At 35.4% G+C, this 16,878-nt stretch overlaps 1 protein-coding gene across 2 annotated transcripts; it reads right to left on the bottom strand.

The window, feature by feature from the left end:
* Nucleotides 1–722: 722 nt before the first annotated feature.
* LOC112561562 (MAGUK p55 subfamily member 6-like) lies at nucleotides 723–16,830 on the bottom strand. Of its 2 annotated transcripts, none has more exons than XM_025234121.1 (16): nucleotides 16,593–16,830; nucleotides 16,336–16,419; nucleotides 15,562–15,627; nucleotides 14,659–14,777; nucleotides 13,413–13,568; nucleotides 12,555–12,710; nucleotides 12,124–12,202; nucleotides 11,738–11,886; nucleotides 10,773–10,904; nucleotides 9,677–9,791; nucleotides 9,088–9,147; nucleotides 8,617–8,775; nucleotides 7,953–8,155; nucleotides 7,163–7,300; nucleotides 6,374–6,406; nucleotides 723–5,509 (listed from the first exon to the last, which is right to left on the bottom strand). In XM_025234121.1, exons 3-16 carry the CDS (start codon nucleotides 15,596–15,598, stop codon nucleotides 5,333–5,335), a joined length of 1,713 nt encoding a protein of 570 aa, XP_025089906.1. In that variant the 5' UTR covers nucleotides 15,599–15,627; nucleotides 16,336–16,419; nucleotides 16,593–16,830; the 3' UTR covers nucleotides 723–5,332. The 2 variants fall into 2 exon arrangements, with proteins under 2 accessions (XP_025089906.1, XP_025089907.1); XM_025234122.1 differs by having other exon boundaries at nucleotides 16,629–16,830.
* Nucleotides 16,831–16,878: the final 48 nt, after the last annotated feature.

Genomic DNA, 16,878 nt, shown 5'->3' with positions numbered 1-16,878 from the left:
CTAGCATAAATATATAATTTGAAAATATCTTTGAAAAAAGGAAATAGGGGATTCCTTTAGTCAAACACAGAACAACTTAATAGCTTAAACCCCCAAAAAAGAAAAAACTATACGGAGATGGTAAAGAAGGCAGCAAACTGTACAAATATCAGGTTTAAAAAAACGAAAACAGTGATAAAGAAAACTGAAACAATTCCAAGGTCATTAAAGCAGTAGAAACAGAATAAACTACTAAAACTAAATAGAAGTCTTGGGCAACATAGGTGATCTGGCAACTAGGAAAAGAGCGAACCACCAACAGTAAACCAACACCTGCGGTGTCACAGAGCAGCAACCCTTCTCCCACACCTCTCCTACTCCTTCACAGTGTGAAATCACCTTGAGATAGAGGCACTTTTCACTCCTAAAATCAACAAGTGATAATGGCAGGTGTGCCACTCGACTGCCTTGGAAAGTGGTCAGATGAAGTGCCTGAGTGAGGGAAAGTAAAGAGAAAGTTAAATCTTACCAGAGTCAGAGAAACAGTGGAGAATGGTTTTTACATCAAGTCAACAGCTAAGGCAAGACAAGATCTGAACCCAGGGCATCCAATCATCACTGTATTGGTGACAGGTGCTAAATGATCTATTAGGGCCTGAACCTGATAAACCAATGCAAACTACTCTGGTAGTACCTCTATTTCAATACAAAGGCGATCATAAAAAAACCAATAAACTTGTAAATTTTATAGCTTACAACTTTATTTCTGCAAAAATTAGATTATTAATATTTTCTACAAAGATACAACTTTGGAATGTATGGAAGGTAACAAGTATGTATTGATACATATAAGAAAGCACAGCACTAATACAGAAACACAACCACTGATTTGCTGCAAAATTTCAATAAAGCACAAACTAAATAATACAAGTGAGAAAATTTATATAATAGCCAACGAGTCACCCTCAGTATTATGATATGCGACCTTGCTCGTATTCTGGTCTATTATTTGAGTATACTGGGCAGCAAAACAAGCCATTTATTAACAGTTTAATTATTAGTTACAAATATTAACTTGCACCTTATAAAGCTATTGTGTGTGTGTTCATAGAATCCATAAAAAATCTACAGTATGTACACATCCAGTTTTCTTTTTTTCTCTGATCTCAAGGTTTCATTTGTTTTAATTAAAGATAATGCATCAACACTTTAGATAAAAGAAGAATTTCATCAAGAGTGCAGACTAGAAACTGAGACCATATATTAATTCCAGCAGCAGATGTTACTCTGCGGAACAATTTAATGTAACTGTCAATGCACAGTAAGAAATAATAATGATTGCTACACCAAAGCCAGGGCATGAGACAAAACAGATGGCTGAATTAAAATCTGGACTAAGCTTCACTAAGCCACACACACAGACTTATTTCTACGTGTAGGGGAACTTCCTAACTAATCTTCTCTGCTCGTCTCACCCAGTAACACAATAAGATCTGATGCATTTTGAAAAAGAACATAGTGGCGCGTAAAAAATGTCTGAATATTCACAGACCTTTTGCAAAGTATAAAGAAATTGGTAAGGTTCATATATATTTGCAACCAAACCTCTTTCAGCTTTTTAAAAAGTGTGAGCTCGACAACGGCATTTATTTTAGAAGTGGGCATCTGCTGCCTATCTGAAATATGACTCATTCTTAAAAATAACAAAACAACATACATGTTAGGCTGTAGTACACGCAGAACTGATTTGATCTACATCATTGCACTATGAAGCTCAGATGCTAGCAAAGAGATCATACACTGCCCTTTAAAAAAAAAAAAAAGCAAAATGTTAAGCAGTCCCTCTCTCTCTCCATCAAAGTGCAGTGATTTTGTTTAAATCATGAAGTTTACTTGATGAAGCCAACACCATGAAAAATGTGTTATACAAAGGTAATGTCTATACATAATGCCTTTCGCAGCTCAGTTGATTACTAGATATTAAACAATTAGGCAGTGTGAAGGTAATCACGGTTAATCTACTAAGAGACGGTTTCAAACTCTTTCTCTATAGACTGATAATCACACTTTAGACTGATCAAAAAAATGTATTGTTTCTGTAAACAGTGTTAATAATCATACAGTATAAGCAAATTTTACAACTCTTCCTCCATCCGAAACAGCCAAGATGAATGATATAGCTAATGTTCACATTGTTAACAATGAAATCCTGTATTACTAAAACAGTCTAAATTTGTACAAAAATTTCTCTCTCCCTTCTCATCCACTATTTTTTTTAACATCACAATAGCACAAAACAAAAACAAAAAACAAAAACAAAAAAAAAAACAAACAAACCAAACAACTGCTTTATCACAAAACCTAGCTTAGAACAGTATATACTGAAGACACAACCAGAGAGGAAGAATATTCAATGAAGAAAAGATTCAAACTTGCAAATTATGCTCTTCATTGTCTTGGTGGAAAACGCATTATACCACCAAAGCAAAGGAAATGTCACAATCACGAGCTAATCTAGCTTGAAATTTTTTATACAGTATCTTCCTCCTTCAAAAAAAGAAAACAATATAAAATATAAAATCTATTCAGCTTTATTTGATCTAATTATATCTAATGAAAGCGCATTTAAAAGCACAGTTAGACTAGTAATAAGGCATTGCTAATTTGAAAGAGATGTACATCGTTTTTTTCTAATAACTCAAGATTAGGTTACGTAATTCTAAATACATATGAATAAAAATATATAACCAAAATTGTAATTGACAATTACACACACACAAATTCATTCTACTCTTTATTTTCTGTTAAGCACAAACAGAAAGTCAATTTTAAAAAAAATCCAGTTATCCACATCATTGTTATACACATGCAAAAGTGCTGCCTAATGGATTTTGATTGGAAAGCTACTGACAGGTACGTTAAGTTAAAAGAATAATCACAAAGCAGCCTGCATGCTTGAATCTGATACTGAAAGAAATCATTAATGCTACACTGATCACAAATATTTTAACAGTTCTTTCTTAACACAAGTTGTTACCAAGATCGGAAACCTAGAATTACCAGAAACAGCCTATTTAAATATGATGAAAGTAAAATGGCAAACTAAATTCTGCCAAGGTATGAGAAATGCCTATGAAACACAAGGGCAGATTCTTGTATTTTACAAATGTTGTACCACACATAAGCAAAATGAAGCAGAAGATAAAAATAAAAAAAATCGAAAAAATAGCAAAAATACATTTTAACAGAAAATCAAGCCGATAAAATGGTGAGAAACATGGAAACTGAAGAGCAATTACAATAGACCAAAAAATGAGACTGCTATGACAGTAACAAAGGTTAGATACTGTAAATAACAGCCCAATGACAATGATTAGACAAGGTGTTAAATGTTATTCTTTCGGCTACCTGTTCCTGTTTATTGCCAGATTTTGTAAACGACTTGTTTTTTTAACAGTGAAACCTTTGTTATTCTAACGGGAAATCAATTGATGATGATCTTTTAACAGAGTAAATAACTTCTTTTATGCTTTTTTTGTACAACTTTGAAAGGGTCACAAACAGCTATCATGAGAGACATCACACTATCAAAGCAGCTTTATTTGACCCTGCTATCCACAGCACCAACTTTGTGCAGCATATCATTTTCTGTGCTGGATCAACTTTCTCAATCAGAAAAAATATTCTTACAATTATTATGCTTTAAAGCCCTTATCCAAAAACAACAAAGATTTATGACCCAATAAATGCAGATATCACTGTCAACATCGCATCATCTCTAGGCTGTTAATTCAAACTTACTTTTCAGTCATTAACTTTGTTCAAGCAGAAGCTCCTGATTCTATAATTAGAATGCAACTATGCATGCAGTGTGGCAAAGGACATAATGGCATCAGAGTGAGTACTAATTAAAGACCGCACAGTCCTGGTACAAAAAAAAAAAAAAAAAAATCGACCATCATAAAGCTTGACACTCTTCTACTATGACAAGTATGGAGTGTGCAAGTTATTTAAATCAAAATGTCATGGAAATGCATTTTTCTCAGAAGCCATGAGCTTTCAAAGATGCTCACCACTGACACTTTTAATACAGCAGGTCACTGACACAACAGAGTATAGAGCTTTTGACTCAGATTTCAGTGTTAAGTACTTTACAAGAGCTTATCATCCATATTCAAATCATTTCATCAGCTACATGTTAGGATTTCAAGAAAATTAAAAATGTTTTGGATGAGCTTTTGCATTTGGTATCACTAATACTCTGACATTTTGTAAAAATACATGTGCTTACATTGCCCATACAATAAATATCTCAATGACTTATGAAACTGTGAGCAGTCTGATCAATACAATCATATAGTCATTATAATCAAAGTTTACTGGTTAAAAAAAAAAGCTTCTAGTTGCATAGCATCATTGCTCAGAAATCTATGAGAATTAGTGATGGTAATGTTAGTAATCATTAGGATGGTAAATTTTCAATGATGAATTTCAACTGAAACGTTAAAAAAAGTGTTGCATAGTTTGATGGAGCTTTTGCCAAGGAAAGAAAAACACAAGGTCAAAGATGAAAAAAGCTGCCATTAGACAGAGAGAGATTAAAAGGCCAGGCTAAAATCAATTTTTAAAAATGAACTGGACGGCAGCAGACCCAAGGAGCTTTAACTCCACAAGAAAAACCCCTGCAAACTCCTGTTTACTATCACCCTTCACCAAAATCACCTTCCAAGACTGCATGTGTGTTTTATTACTATTCTATTGCAGTCATTATTTCTAGGAAATGTATTGTTCTGTCACACTGTGCTTGGGTGTCAGCAAGGCATTGTAAGTTGCAGAGATGACAGATGAGGAGGTCAGTAAATGACAGAGACAGTGAGAAGCAATGCATAATGGCGGTCATGTGATACCTTGGCCCAAATGTCATTCATTTCATTCTTAAACAGTTTTTAAAAGCCCTGGAAAAATTTCAACCTGAAGCAACCATTTAATAAAAATTACTACATCATGGGTAAAACACTTTAGCAGATGTATTTTAAAACTGCCCGTTATAACGTCACTTGATGATAAAAATATAAAATAAAAAATATTTTCTGACTGTTAAAACTCTTCAAAGAGATTAACTTCAAGCTGACCAGTAACCATTCAGCTAGTTAGTTATGGGTCAACTTGCAAAACAATAAGAGAACATGACTGCATATTTTCAATATCTCCAACAGACTTCAAGAAACTACACACAGGATGTCAAACCCAAAGGTGTGGACAAGAATTCCACTGCAATGTATCTCAACCATTTGATAATTCTGCATGTGATGTAATGGGACTTTCAGTTCTGTGACAGGGGTCTATTTATCATCTATTCCTTCCACTCCACAGGGATCCACTTGGCTCCCTGATGAAGATTGTCCATGGTAGTCAGCAAAAACTTGTAGGTAGTGTCAAAGTCATCATTGACGATAGAGTCATCAAAGTACGGCCTGTAGACTTTCTCTATTTGTCTACTTTCTTTCAGTGTTGCTATGAAAAGTTCCTCCTAAAAAAAAAAAAAAAATCACAATGAACAAAAATGGGGGAAATCATATTTCAGATGCATCTTGTGTTATTAGGATAATTAAACAAACCTAGGTAAGATGATCCTATTTAACCCAATGAAGGTGATGACACACTATATTTGTGACAGGATGCACAGCATTTGGTGAATGATAAAAGTCTTATATGAAGGACTGGCAGTGATCTTACACTTTTAATGAAAAATGATATATCTTAAAAAGGGAAAGATGAAAATTCTAGAGAAAAGGTTGAAAGATGGTTGTGAGGAAAAGAAGCACTTAACATATTAGAGACAAGAAAAGACAAAACATGTACTGAGAGAAAAAGGAAGCAGCACCTGTACAGGTAGAAATAAAAAAAAATCTGAACAAAACTAAAACTAATCTGCATCAATATATCTGTTAGCATATAATTCTATGTCTACACACACACATATATATCTGCATGTACAAAAATATATCCCTACACATACATCCAAACACACAAAAATAAATCTGCGTGATATAAATATATTCCCCTACACACACACAGAGATAAGTGTGCACATTCCCCCACCTCCACCACGCAAATACAAGCCTAGAATATGAAATGAGATGGGGAAAATAATATGATATTTTTCATTTAAGTTTTCAGCATCACCAAATAGTCTCTTCCTTTTCTATTGCATATAATGTGTGCATACCCACTCAGCCACCCTACATAAACCATATGTTACAAAAAAGAAAACATGATCAATCATCTTAGAGATCATTTAGGGACTGATGCATTACAACATTAGTTTTCTCCTGAAACACTAGGATTAAAGTCTTTGTCATGATGTGAATGTTTATGGGAAGAATTCACTCACCTGAAAAAGTTCGTTTATGGTGGGTCGTGTCGACTGCAAACAGAAGAAAAAGAAAGATTTGAGAAATAGAAACAGACAGACAACATGGTGTTGTTGGCGGTGCAGTGGCTTGGGTTTGTATCTCAGCTGCTAGATACCTCTCTCTCTAAACGTGACACCTGTTTACAGGGCTGACTATTGGTGGTTTCTTTCAGTCTTCTGGTTTCCTTCACCCTGTGTGAGTGTATTTTATATATATACAGAGAGAGACTGTGAGTAGTTATGACTGAATGAAGGTGAATGAATTTGTAAAACAAATTTGATGTCTACTCAAAGTGTGTGCCATGAAAAATGTATGTAAGCACCTTGAGCCCACCTTGGTGGTAGAATAATGAGCTCTATAAATTCTTTAAATAGTTACTGTTTTATTATTTTTTTTAAATATTATTAAATTTACACTAAAGACATATGGCAGCAATCATATAGCTCTGTCATCTTTAACTGCTTTATGATGTACAAAATTAAAATTTTAAAAAATCATTGCATAATTATGAAATGGTTTAACAAATAAGACCAAAACTATGTCCCAGATAAAGCTTGATTCAATTAATGAATTTTGGTCAGATAAGCACAATATCATTTGTGTCCATAGTTTTAGCCTAATTGGAAACTGCTTGAAAGTTTACAAAGTCATCTCTCATATCTTATTTTGGTTATAGCAACCAAAAGGATATATAAAACTGACTTCCTTTAGAGGTACATTAGTCACAAAAACGTAATTCCTTCCCGACAAATGTCTAGTTATCTCACCTTTCTGCGTCTACCTTCCAAAGCCTCCTCCATCATTTCTTTGTGCTTTTCATACATGACCTTCTGTGCCTCAACACTCGAAGCAGCGATAAAAACTATGAAAGGCTGAAAATCAGGTGACTTAATCACCTTCAATGCCTGCAACAGACCAGCACTAACTTAAAGTAAATTTAAATTTTAAAAAAATTAAAAAAAAAAAAATCACTTCATGTTCAGGAACATAATGTTATCATAGGAGATTCTGCTAATGTTAATTATGGTAAATGGTTAGGGCACCAAGCACAGATCCTGAGGAACAGGACCATTGTCATTCAAAATATTTATATTTCTTTTCCAAAAAAAAAAAAAGGTTTGCTCAGTGCACTTTCAGAACATTCAGTCAACACAGAACAGTAAACCTGATATCATCTCCTCACATCTATACTCCTTCTAGCAGCCATATTAATTGTTATAATCATAATTCAACCTTCAAGTTAGTAACTAAGACAATAACTTTTTATCTCTAAGATAGAAATTTCAGCTTCAGGCTTCATAACATGCAAACATTAATTTAAAACTAAATTTATTTCAAAAACCTTCAGCTACAGCATTTGCAGACTTTTCATCACATTCTTCTTTTCTAGGATCAGTTTCTCTGTCAATAAGTATAAGCTTACATGTCAATGTCTAATGTAAACATTTATAAGCCTACTTTGCCAGATGCATTAAAAAAAGCCACAAAATGTTGGTATTGTTGTTAAAGACATTCTACTCTGTAGTCTAATGTATATTTTAATAGTCTAGTACTTACTGTTGGACTAACACCCATCACACAGACTCTTCCTCTCTTAATAATCTCTCGGATCGTGCTGAATTTGATGCCATACAGCTCTCCATCAAACTCTCCGTAATCCAGGTACTTGCTCTCCCGAATTTCTCTTTCCATTAGCTCTCGTGGCACAAAGAAATAGCCACGCCCATCAACATCATTATCCCCCATAGGCCGGGATGTATCTTTAACATACAAACATTTGTTCCCATCAGTTACCTCTTAGGGAATTATACACAATATTTGAAAAAAAAAAAAAGAAATGAAATAAAAATTAGGGAACAACACAGAAGATAAGAGTGTAGCTAACTGTGCATATCTGCAGGATAGGCTGTGGTCAATAAGGAAAGTCAGATTAGGATAAATGTGGACTTTCTACAAAAATATTCAGCTAAAAATTTATATTAAAAAAGCCACCATAAATTCCAAGCCTATGAAATGAAACTGTCAGATTGCATTTTGTTCCTATGAGAACAGAAAACCAAAACTATTTTGTTTACTGAACCTTTTCCTAGCAAACTGCAAACTGTTCCTTGTTAATGCCATGAGTTGTATGTTAAAGGATTCAAGTTTTCACGGTGTGATCACAATTATTGTAAGATGCTAACTAAAGCATAGCACATGCAAACAATATTTCACATCTCACAAGGAGTAGGAGCCTGGAATCTCGTGGGGTTGTTCTTGACAAGTTCATTGATGAGTGACCGCTTTCCCACTCCTTTTGATCCCACAAGAGCGAGAACTCGTGTGTGATAATTTGCCAGGGTCACCTCCTCATAGACTCTGATGTCACAGTTGTCAAAGACTATTGAAAAAAAAAAAAGGCATGCACAGAAAGCAAGGGGAAGGATGAATGTTATACCACAAAGTTGTTTCACCAAACTGCACTGATGAACCTTATATTATTAAACTTGCTAATTTAAATTGTCTTAAATATCCACTCATTCCCCAATTCTTCTGCCACAGTTTTATGATACAATATGTTGTGGTGACAGCCCTATGCAAAAGGTAATTACGTAAAGTTTTGATCAAAATTTAATTTTAATCCCTGAACAAAGAACAAAACAAGAAATAAAAAAGGTTAAGCTCAGATGTAGATATTGGGATCTACTCCAACCTGTGGTATCCTGGGAGTTGTACTTGATGTGCTTTTTCCTCTTCACCTTTAGTCCACACACTGCAAAAAATACAGCCCCAAGAGAGACTAGTAATGTGACCAAATGTTACACACGACATGCTTCTTAATGAATGGACAATAACAAATTACATATACAGTAGTCCAGTAAGATTTCAGTGCGGTATAAATGTTTGTAAACAGCAGAATGCATAAACATAGACTTCATGATGTTTGCACAATTCAACTGCCTAACAACACAATTCTTGGTATGTACCTCCTCCAGTGTCAAGTAACACATGACTGTTTTTTTTTAGTATTCGGCTAATCTTTCGAAACAAAGTATATTGTTCTACATGAGGAATTGAAAGATTTTAAACAGTTAGGCTTCTTCTGCTCAGGCACACGATAGATATCTGCTTCTACATATCTTGTAATGACTTTTTATTACTGTTATATATTTATTGCATCATATTTATTGCTTTACACATTTGTTGAAGCTATACAACAGTAGAAGTCAGTATTTATGAAAGACATGAACTTCTTAAAAGAAAAACTATGAGATTCAGAGAAAATAACACAAACAACTTACATAAATCTGTCTTTGTGTTTGTCAGTCCTGGTTGTACAAATGCACTCCTCTTCTCCTGGAGAGTGCTTGAGGGGATAAGACCAACTAGCCCATCTGAGACAGCAAGTGACCGTGCCTGGACAACAAACATAAAGCCATTAGGTAAGGTACCTGTCGTGAAAAGCAAAACTTTTGAAAAAGAAAAAAACAACAATAAAAATAAATTTAAAAAAAAAAAAGAAAAAAAAAAAAAGAGGAAATGTAGCACTCTAGTAGTGCACTAAGTTAAGTCTTTGTTTTTATTGAGGGTAGGGGGTCAGCTCCCAGGACTGACCCTTTCTCATGCCTGTTGCATATTTATAGCCAGCCTTGACTGTCCAGGTAGCTACTATTGTTATGATGTCACTTGACCCACTTGGAAAGGCCATAACCAGAGAGTGTGGGGCAGGGAAAGGTTGTGACCAGGCTGTGGGAAAAGGTGGTGGTGGTGGTGGGGGGGGTTTGGTTGCTGGAACATTCGATGGGGATAGAATATGTAATGTAACTTTACAATAGAGAGGGGCTTTTTGATGTGGAAGTGAGAGTGGAGAGACGGCAGGCCAGCCGCAGAGTTAAAACTCTGAATAAAATCTACAGTTGTGTGGCCATTTCAATCTTTGTTGTGTTCTAGTGTGACTAGCCCCCCTCGACTACACACACATAGTCATCAGGGACTGATGTATTGGTTACAGAAACAAAATGAAAAATCAATGTCTCAAAAAAACTTAATAATCCACATCTCATAACAGATGATGTGAAGTAAATAGCAAGGAGAAAACATAAGAATAATGGGTTTATAAAGGGGTTGCTTTAGCAAAAAAAAAGGACAAGAGAGGGCAAGGAGCAAGGTCAATGCTAAAGTGACAAATGCTAGCAGCTGTGTAATGTCAGATGAGGTCAATTCCTTATGTTCATTTTAAAACACTGCTTGTAAACAGTTACATTAACAGCAGTTGTCCTGAAATGCCAGAACCAGTCTGAAAGCTGGGATTAAATTAGGAACTTTAACAAACCATCATTATAATATCTACAGGCACTGTTCACAGCTATCATTAACACAGACAAGCAGCTTTCTCACCTGCCACCAGTTTTCATCTGTAGTGCTCACAATTTGTAGAATATCTCCTTGTCTAAAAGGCAGACCTGCCTTCTTGCACGGAATCAGACGATCATTCATGGGGTCATAGTTGAAGTTGGAACGGACAAAGAACTAGAGAGGAAAAATTAAAAGTTGAAGTATTTTTTAATTTTGCACTTTCCTTCATGCTTTATATATAAATGACAAAAAATATAATGAATCAAATACTCCCTTTTGATATAAATAGATTATCAAGAATTAAATCACCCAGAGAAAAGTGGTAGTATCTGACATATCAAGATCATTCTCTCTCTCCCCCTTTTTTTTTTAATATCACAGCATTCATTTCTTCTGACAATCAGTCTCAAGTAAACATAAATAAGGTCTATGCCATAGGCATATATAGTAATGTGTCACTTAACAATGAAGCTATATTATGAGAAATGTGTCATTGGGTGATATGTTGCTGCGCCAACATTGCAACATGTTCTGACAAGGTACATATTGTGATTCATGTATGCAGACACATGAATGCAAGGCAACAAAAGACGCTTCCTAGTGTTGTCATGGCCTAACTTTTGGCTGTTTTTCATTTATACGAGAAATACTAGTGCCAATGACTTAACAAGTGTGAAAATATTACATACACAGGAAGTTTTTGTACTGTCACTAATATATATATATTCCAGGACAATAGCATGCAAAACAACTCTTGTTCTGTTGATCTGGTGTGCCCAGGATGTTACAACTAAAACACTGCACATGACTGTAACTTTAAACATCTAGAAAGCCTGTGTTATCTGAATGTTATGTTGTTAACAGTATCTTTACTCTTTAGATCTAAACAAAGGCCATCCTACACAAATATTTTTTGTTAAAGACAATTCACACACAAGCAAACATAAGCTTACACACACACTCAGGAGTATGTCCGCGCACACACACAAACACTTGGATGTGCAAACCTCATCTGTTGGAGCTGAACTGTTGTACGATGGAACAACTTTCATGGTGACAGATGCTGATGCTTCTTTCAAGAGGATCATCATATCCTCAGGAGTGAAGACTTCAGTACCATTTACCTCACGTACTTTATCTCCCGTACGCAGTAGCCCTGTCATTGTAAACAGTATTTTAACTCAAAGTGCACAATACACAACATACCCACGCTTCTTGAAAGTCACTAACATTTTACTTATGAGCAAATGATACTTCAAACTGACATCTATGCAAGGTAGGACATAGAAAGAAGAGGGGAAAAAAAAAAGACAAGTAGTTATGAAAGTTTTTCTCATTTCAACAAGTCAGTTCAGCATAATCACATGTGCAAATATAACTAATGAATACAGACCTTGTTTGTCTGCAAGGCTTCCCTGAAGGATTCGAGCAATAGTAAGATCATTGTTTTCATCTAAGTTTACGGTTATGCCCTGAAAGGAAAACATGAAATACACAATTTTATAAGAACATAATTATAGAACAAATATTAATAAGAAATTTTAAATGACTGTCTTAACAGGAAGCAGTCTATATCAGGATACACACTCTAAATACGTTAAATATTTTTTCCAAAGGTAAAATTAGAGAATACAAGTAGCCGGAAAAAAGAATCAACATCCAACTCTTGACAACAGGTGCTATTCAACAATTTTTAATATTTTAAAATGCAAAAAACTTGCATATAACAGGATGCTTGTTTGAATATGCTATATTTTGTAAGATGAGAGACAAAGATATTTGAAATGCCCGAATTCTTTAAGACAACTGAATCTTTTTACTTACAAGAGGTTCTTTCCCTTGTTTTCTAATAGTAACAAAGCGGTACTCTTCAGCTGCAGCACCAAAGACTGGAGGTGGAGGGGCTGGAAGGGTCAAGGATTTGGGGTCAACGATGCCATAGTTCTCCTGAGCAACGTCATCATGTGATTTCATCAGAGCCTGGGGGAAAAAACCCATGTTCAGAAAATGATTTTTTTTTTAAAAAAAACCTGGAAGATTCCAGAAAGGTAATCTTGGGAATTTGTAGTTTCCATTTGTATATCAGTTTAGTGGCTCTGACTGATGAGCAATCAGGTATAGACGTGGAAGTACTATCATCATGGTGTGTCTTGGGCAAATTGAGTCTGATTAATAAGTCTTTCTAACCACAGCTGGTGCCTTTTATCACAGAAGGCCTTTGCCCACTGATGTTATGTTAACACATTTGGAAGCACACAAATACCCTTTTGATCTGGAACTATGAAGGAAAATCAAGCAAATAACTGAGAATCTCCTGTCACAGTAAGGAGGGATGAAAGAGACTTAGGCAAATACCTGGATCTCATGTACAAAAATAGAAAAAGGCAAGAAACTCAGGCAGAAATTGTACAGGCACATCTCAAGATCATTAGTACTTGCACAGATGATCCTGCAGAGAGGGAAACAAAACAAAACAAAAAATGGGCAGATAGCATCAAAGTGTGAACTGGCCTTTCATTTTAAGAAAGAGAATGACAGAGGACCAAGAAAGTTGGTAAGAGTGTATACTTTATGTTAAGAGTTTATATCACCAGATTTTCTCTACGGTCAATCAGGCCTAAGAGAATAATAATAACAATGATGATAAATGCATGCACATATTCTTACGCACTCCCCACTCACCTGAAAATGTGGATTCTCTAAAATCTTCCTTAGTTCATCAGCTTTTGAGTTTGAGGCAGCTCGAGCAGACACAGCATCAAGAACACCTCGATAAAGGTCTTTTGTGTCCTCTTCTTGGGGATCAGGTAACTCGTCCATTGTCAGGTCATCATACATCTGGACAACAATATTTTCTTCTTCATGGACTTCAACAAGCAACTTCTTTTTGTTGTTGAACTATGCACTGAGAAGGACTATCATTTTTTTTAAATGGCACAAAATACTTATAATATGAAATACCTTTTGATAATGGTATGCAACATTGTGAATAAAAGCAGCAGTGGTGGTAATTAACACAAACTGCAACTCATTTATTTCAGTAAACCTGTTGGCTGTCTTTACAGTATTAACCTAATACCATCAAGATCCTGTTTGACTATTTTTTTTTCTTGCCACCCCAAAAAAGGTTGCAGAATAACTGCAAGTGCAGCACAAGAATTTAAACTCAGCATGGCCCTGAGCACATTATGACCCCTCATCCAGGCACTTAGCTGGAATATTTCATGGGTGGTGGCAGTGTTGATAACACTGTTGCAAACGCCTCTTTGATCCTATAATTTACTTGATTTTTATCGAGGCAATGTTTTGATGATGGATGGCAAATCCAGTCTGCCATCAAACCCCCTTAGAATGACAATGCTCCCATTTGGAATCCATGATTACAGGTGTCATACAGGGAGCAGTTGGGTGCATACACACATTGCATGTCAAAACTAATGGATGTTTACCTATATTTGTAGAGACACACATGACAGTAGTCTGCACATGCTATAGATTTTGGGGATGCAGCAGAGGTCAGTCTTAAATTCAGCAACAGAAAATGGCAGACTTGACAAGACACATTTTTCCAAAAGTTAGTTCAAAAGATATACAGAAATGGTTGGATGCCACTGAACTGAGATAGCACAGAAATTTGATGTGCATAAGTTTTTTTAAGGCTGAAGTGCAACAACATTTGCAGTAAGTTTGGTCTACGAGTCAAAGTTTATTGACTTTAGTCAAAGTATTTACATCACATTCCATATGTTAAGAATGGCAAGAGAGAAGTCCTTGTGTAGATCGTTTTGAGATCACAGATGACCCTATCTGCACTTTGTCATTGTCTATATATTTAGGTTTTAAGACACAGCTCTACAGAAGAAATGCAAACCTAAGCAGACTTTAGGAATGTTTGTGTTCCAAGATTTTAGCCCAACAAGTCACTCACTTCCAAAAGAGCACCCAAGGCTTCATTGTCAAAAAAATCTTTCATGAAGTCAACTTCTTGTGTTGATGCACCAATATCCTCAAAGTTCTCCACATTGTCTTGGATCTTCTCCAGTGCCTCTATCGACAACATCAACCAGAACAGGAATATCATTATGTCATAAATACAGTGGTACATCAGCATTCAAACTACTCTGTATTTAAACATTCCGATTCTTGACCAACACTTTTGTGAGAAGTCTGTTTCGATAATTAATTGTTTGCTCTGCACTTGACCATTGTGCAAAAACCTGTGAGATGCCATGGTTACTTGTAATGCTTCAGGTGAAATGAAGTGAAAAGCATCAATTTAAGTTGTAAAACCCTGTCCTGGTGCTGTGTTCAAGATCTCACATTTTTTTTAAATGTATGTATAAACACACGCAAAAATTGACAACTTCTTCAACAATGATTGTCATATTGAAACATGAAGCTATCACACTGAAACTCTCATTCTATGATTTTCAACCTCATCATCTGCGACACCAGTATCCTCCAATTAGCTAATCTTTTCATCACTAAGCCCTGATTTAAAATTTTATGGCATAATTGCCAAATCCAGGGTGTCGGAGTCTTGCGACCCCACTTAGGAAAATGATTTATCTCTTGTGCTGGATGGTTTCAAATATGTCACTCAACAACAAAACAAGGCACCTTCCTTGTAGTGACCAAAAGCTGTGTTTACGTGTGATTGTCTGTAAATGACTGGCTTGCAACTAAACATTCTGAGTGGAAATGACTCAGACTACCTGCATTTATTATTTAAGCCCAACTCACCATTTGAATTTAATACCAAAAAAGTAAACAGAACAATAAAATATAAGTTTTCTTAAAAGATAAAATGTTGTCCAATATGAGGTCTTACCAATGGCAGTCAAATTCTTGGTCGTTCCTGCTGGCATTTTGGTTATTTTCAATTATTACACCATTCCTGTGCCAAAAAAAAATAAAAAAATAAAAAAAACCCCAACAAGTCTGGTATAAACTACATTACTGAAACTTACATTTAATATAAAATGCAAAAATAAAAATCCGATTATAAGTATAGTGTGTCACTGCTTCTTAGACCAACACATATATACACTGAGGAAGCTTCACAGTCTGTTGAAGATTAAATTCACTCCTTTATAAATAACAATTAGTGATGTAATAGACACAGCATATAAATTTGTGCTAATTATTTGTGCCACAAAATCATCGCCTCTATCAAAAATATCTCGCCATCTATTACACTTTTCTTTTTTATTTCTTTTTACGCTCTACTAATTATGTCAGGGTCGTGATATTTCGGGTGGCGTACATGTTTTACATATTTGTTTGCACCCAAATAAAAAATTCTGTCTAGCACGTCGAGATTTCAACGCGAAGGTCTGAATTTTAAGAATGATATAAAGTTAATTGTTGCACTAGTATTTTCAATCAAGTCATGCGCTCGGTATCACTGCATGCTTCGCTTCATGCATGAAAGCGTTTCTTTGCAAATGTGCTCTCTGAACTGGTCAAATTTGTCACGTCCCTTTTTCGCGTCTGCGACTTCTTTGATCTCTAAGCTCACCTTTCTTTGATTAGTTACCGAGCATTAAACTTTTCTAACACTTTTAAAAAAGTAGACAAGAATTCGTAAAGCAAACACACTTACCTGTTTTGATTACATGCACTGTATGGGCCACGCAAACTACGCGTTTATGTACTTCCGGACTTGCTACACAAAGCGGACACGCACCTGTCATAAAATACGCGACATTTTACCTGAAACCTTATCGACAGCACCACGTCCATAACATCATTATTCGTCGCTCAAAGCAGAAAAAGTTAACATTCAGTCAGTTACTCTTGCAGCTAAATCAAACATAAACAATATCCAGCGTAAGATATCTGCGTAAAACATGTTCTTACAGTCGTTGACGACTTCTACACTCGCGTACGGCTTACTTCTGTGATTTGTTTTCTTGTCGTCTGCGAACTTGATGACGCTGACCCACATACAGTCTAAGTCGTGTCGTTGAGGTGATACACACCGACTACACCTTGTAATTAAAGAATCAATGGTTCAATACGATATAGGTTTGTTTTAGCATTTGAAATGGATCCAGATAATTTAATTGTCAGGACGTAATTATTTTTTTGAAATAATTAACGCGGTGACAAGATCCGAATCAAGCAAGCACGTGTCTCACAGCTC

The sequence above is a fragment of the Pomacea canaliculata genome, linkage group LG4 (genome assembly GCF_003073045.1).
Source record: "Pomacea canaliculata isolate SZHN2017 linkage group LG4, ASM307304v1, whole genome shotgun sequence".
Classification (NCBI taxonomy): Eukaryota; Metazoa; Mollusca; class Gastropoda; order Architaenioglossa; family Ampullariidae; genus Pomacea; species Pomacea canaliculata.
Note: the sequence above shows the minus strand (reverse complement) of the source record. Positions and strands in the feature narration are given on the sequence as shown.

Bases quoted from the DNA above. Each gene is read 5' to 3' on its own strand.
- LOC112561562 (XM_025234121.1), bottom strand. From the start codon at position 15,598: ATGCCAGCAGGAACGACCAAGAATTTGACTGCCATTG. The intron at 13,569-14,658 runs GTGAGTGACTTG...ATTGTTGTCCAG, and splicing joins CCTTGGGTGCTCTTTTGGAA to ATGTATGATGACCTGACAAT. The intron at 12,203-12,554 runs GTAAGTAAAAAG...TTTTCCTTTCAG, and splicing joins AACAAGGGAAAGAACCTCTT to GGCATAACCGTAAACTTAGA.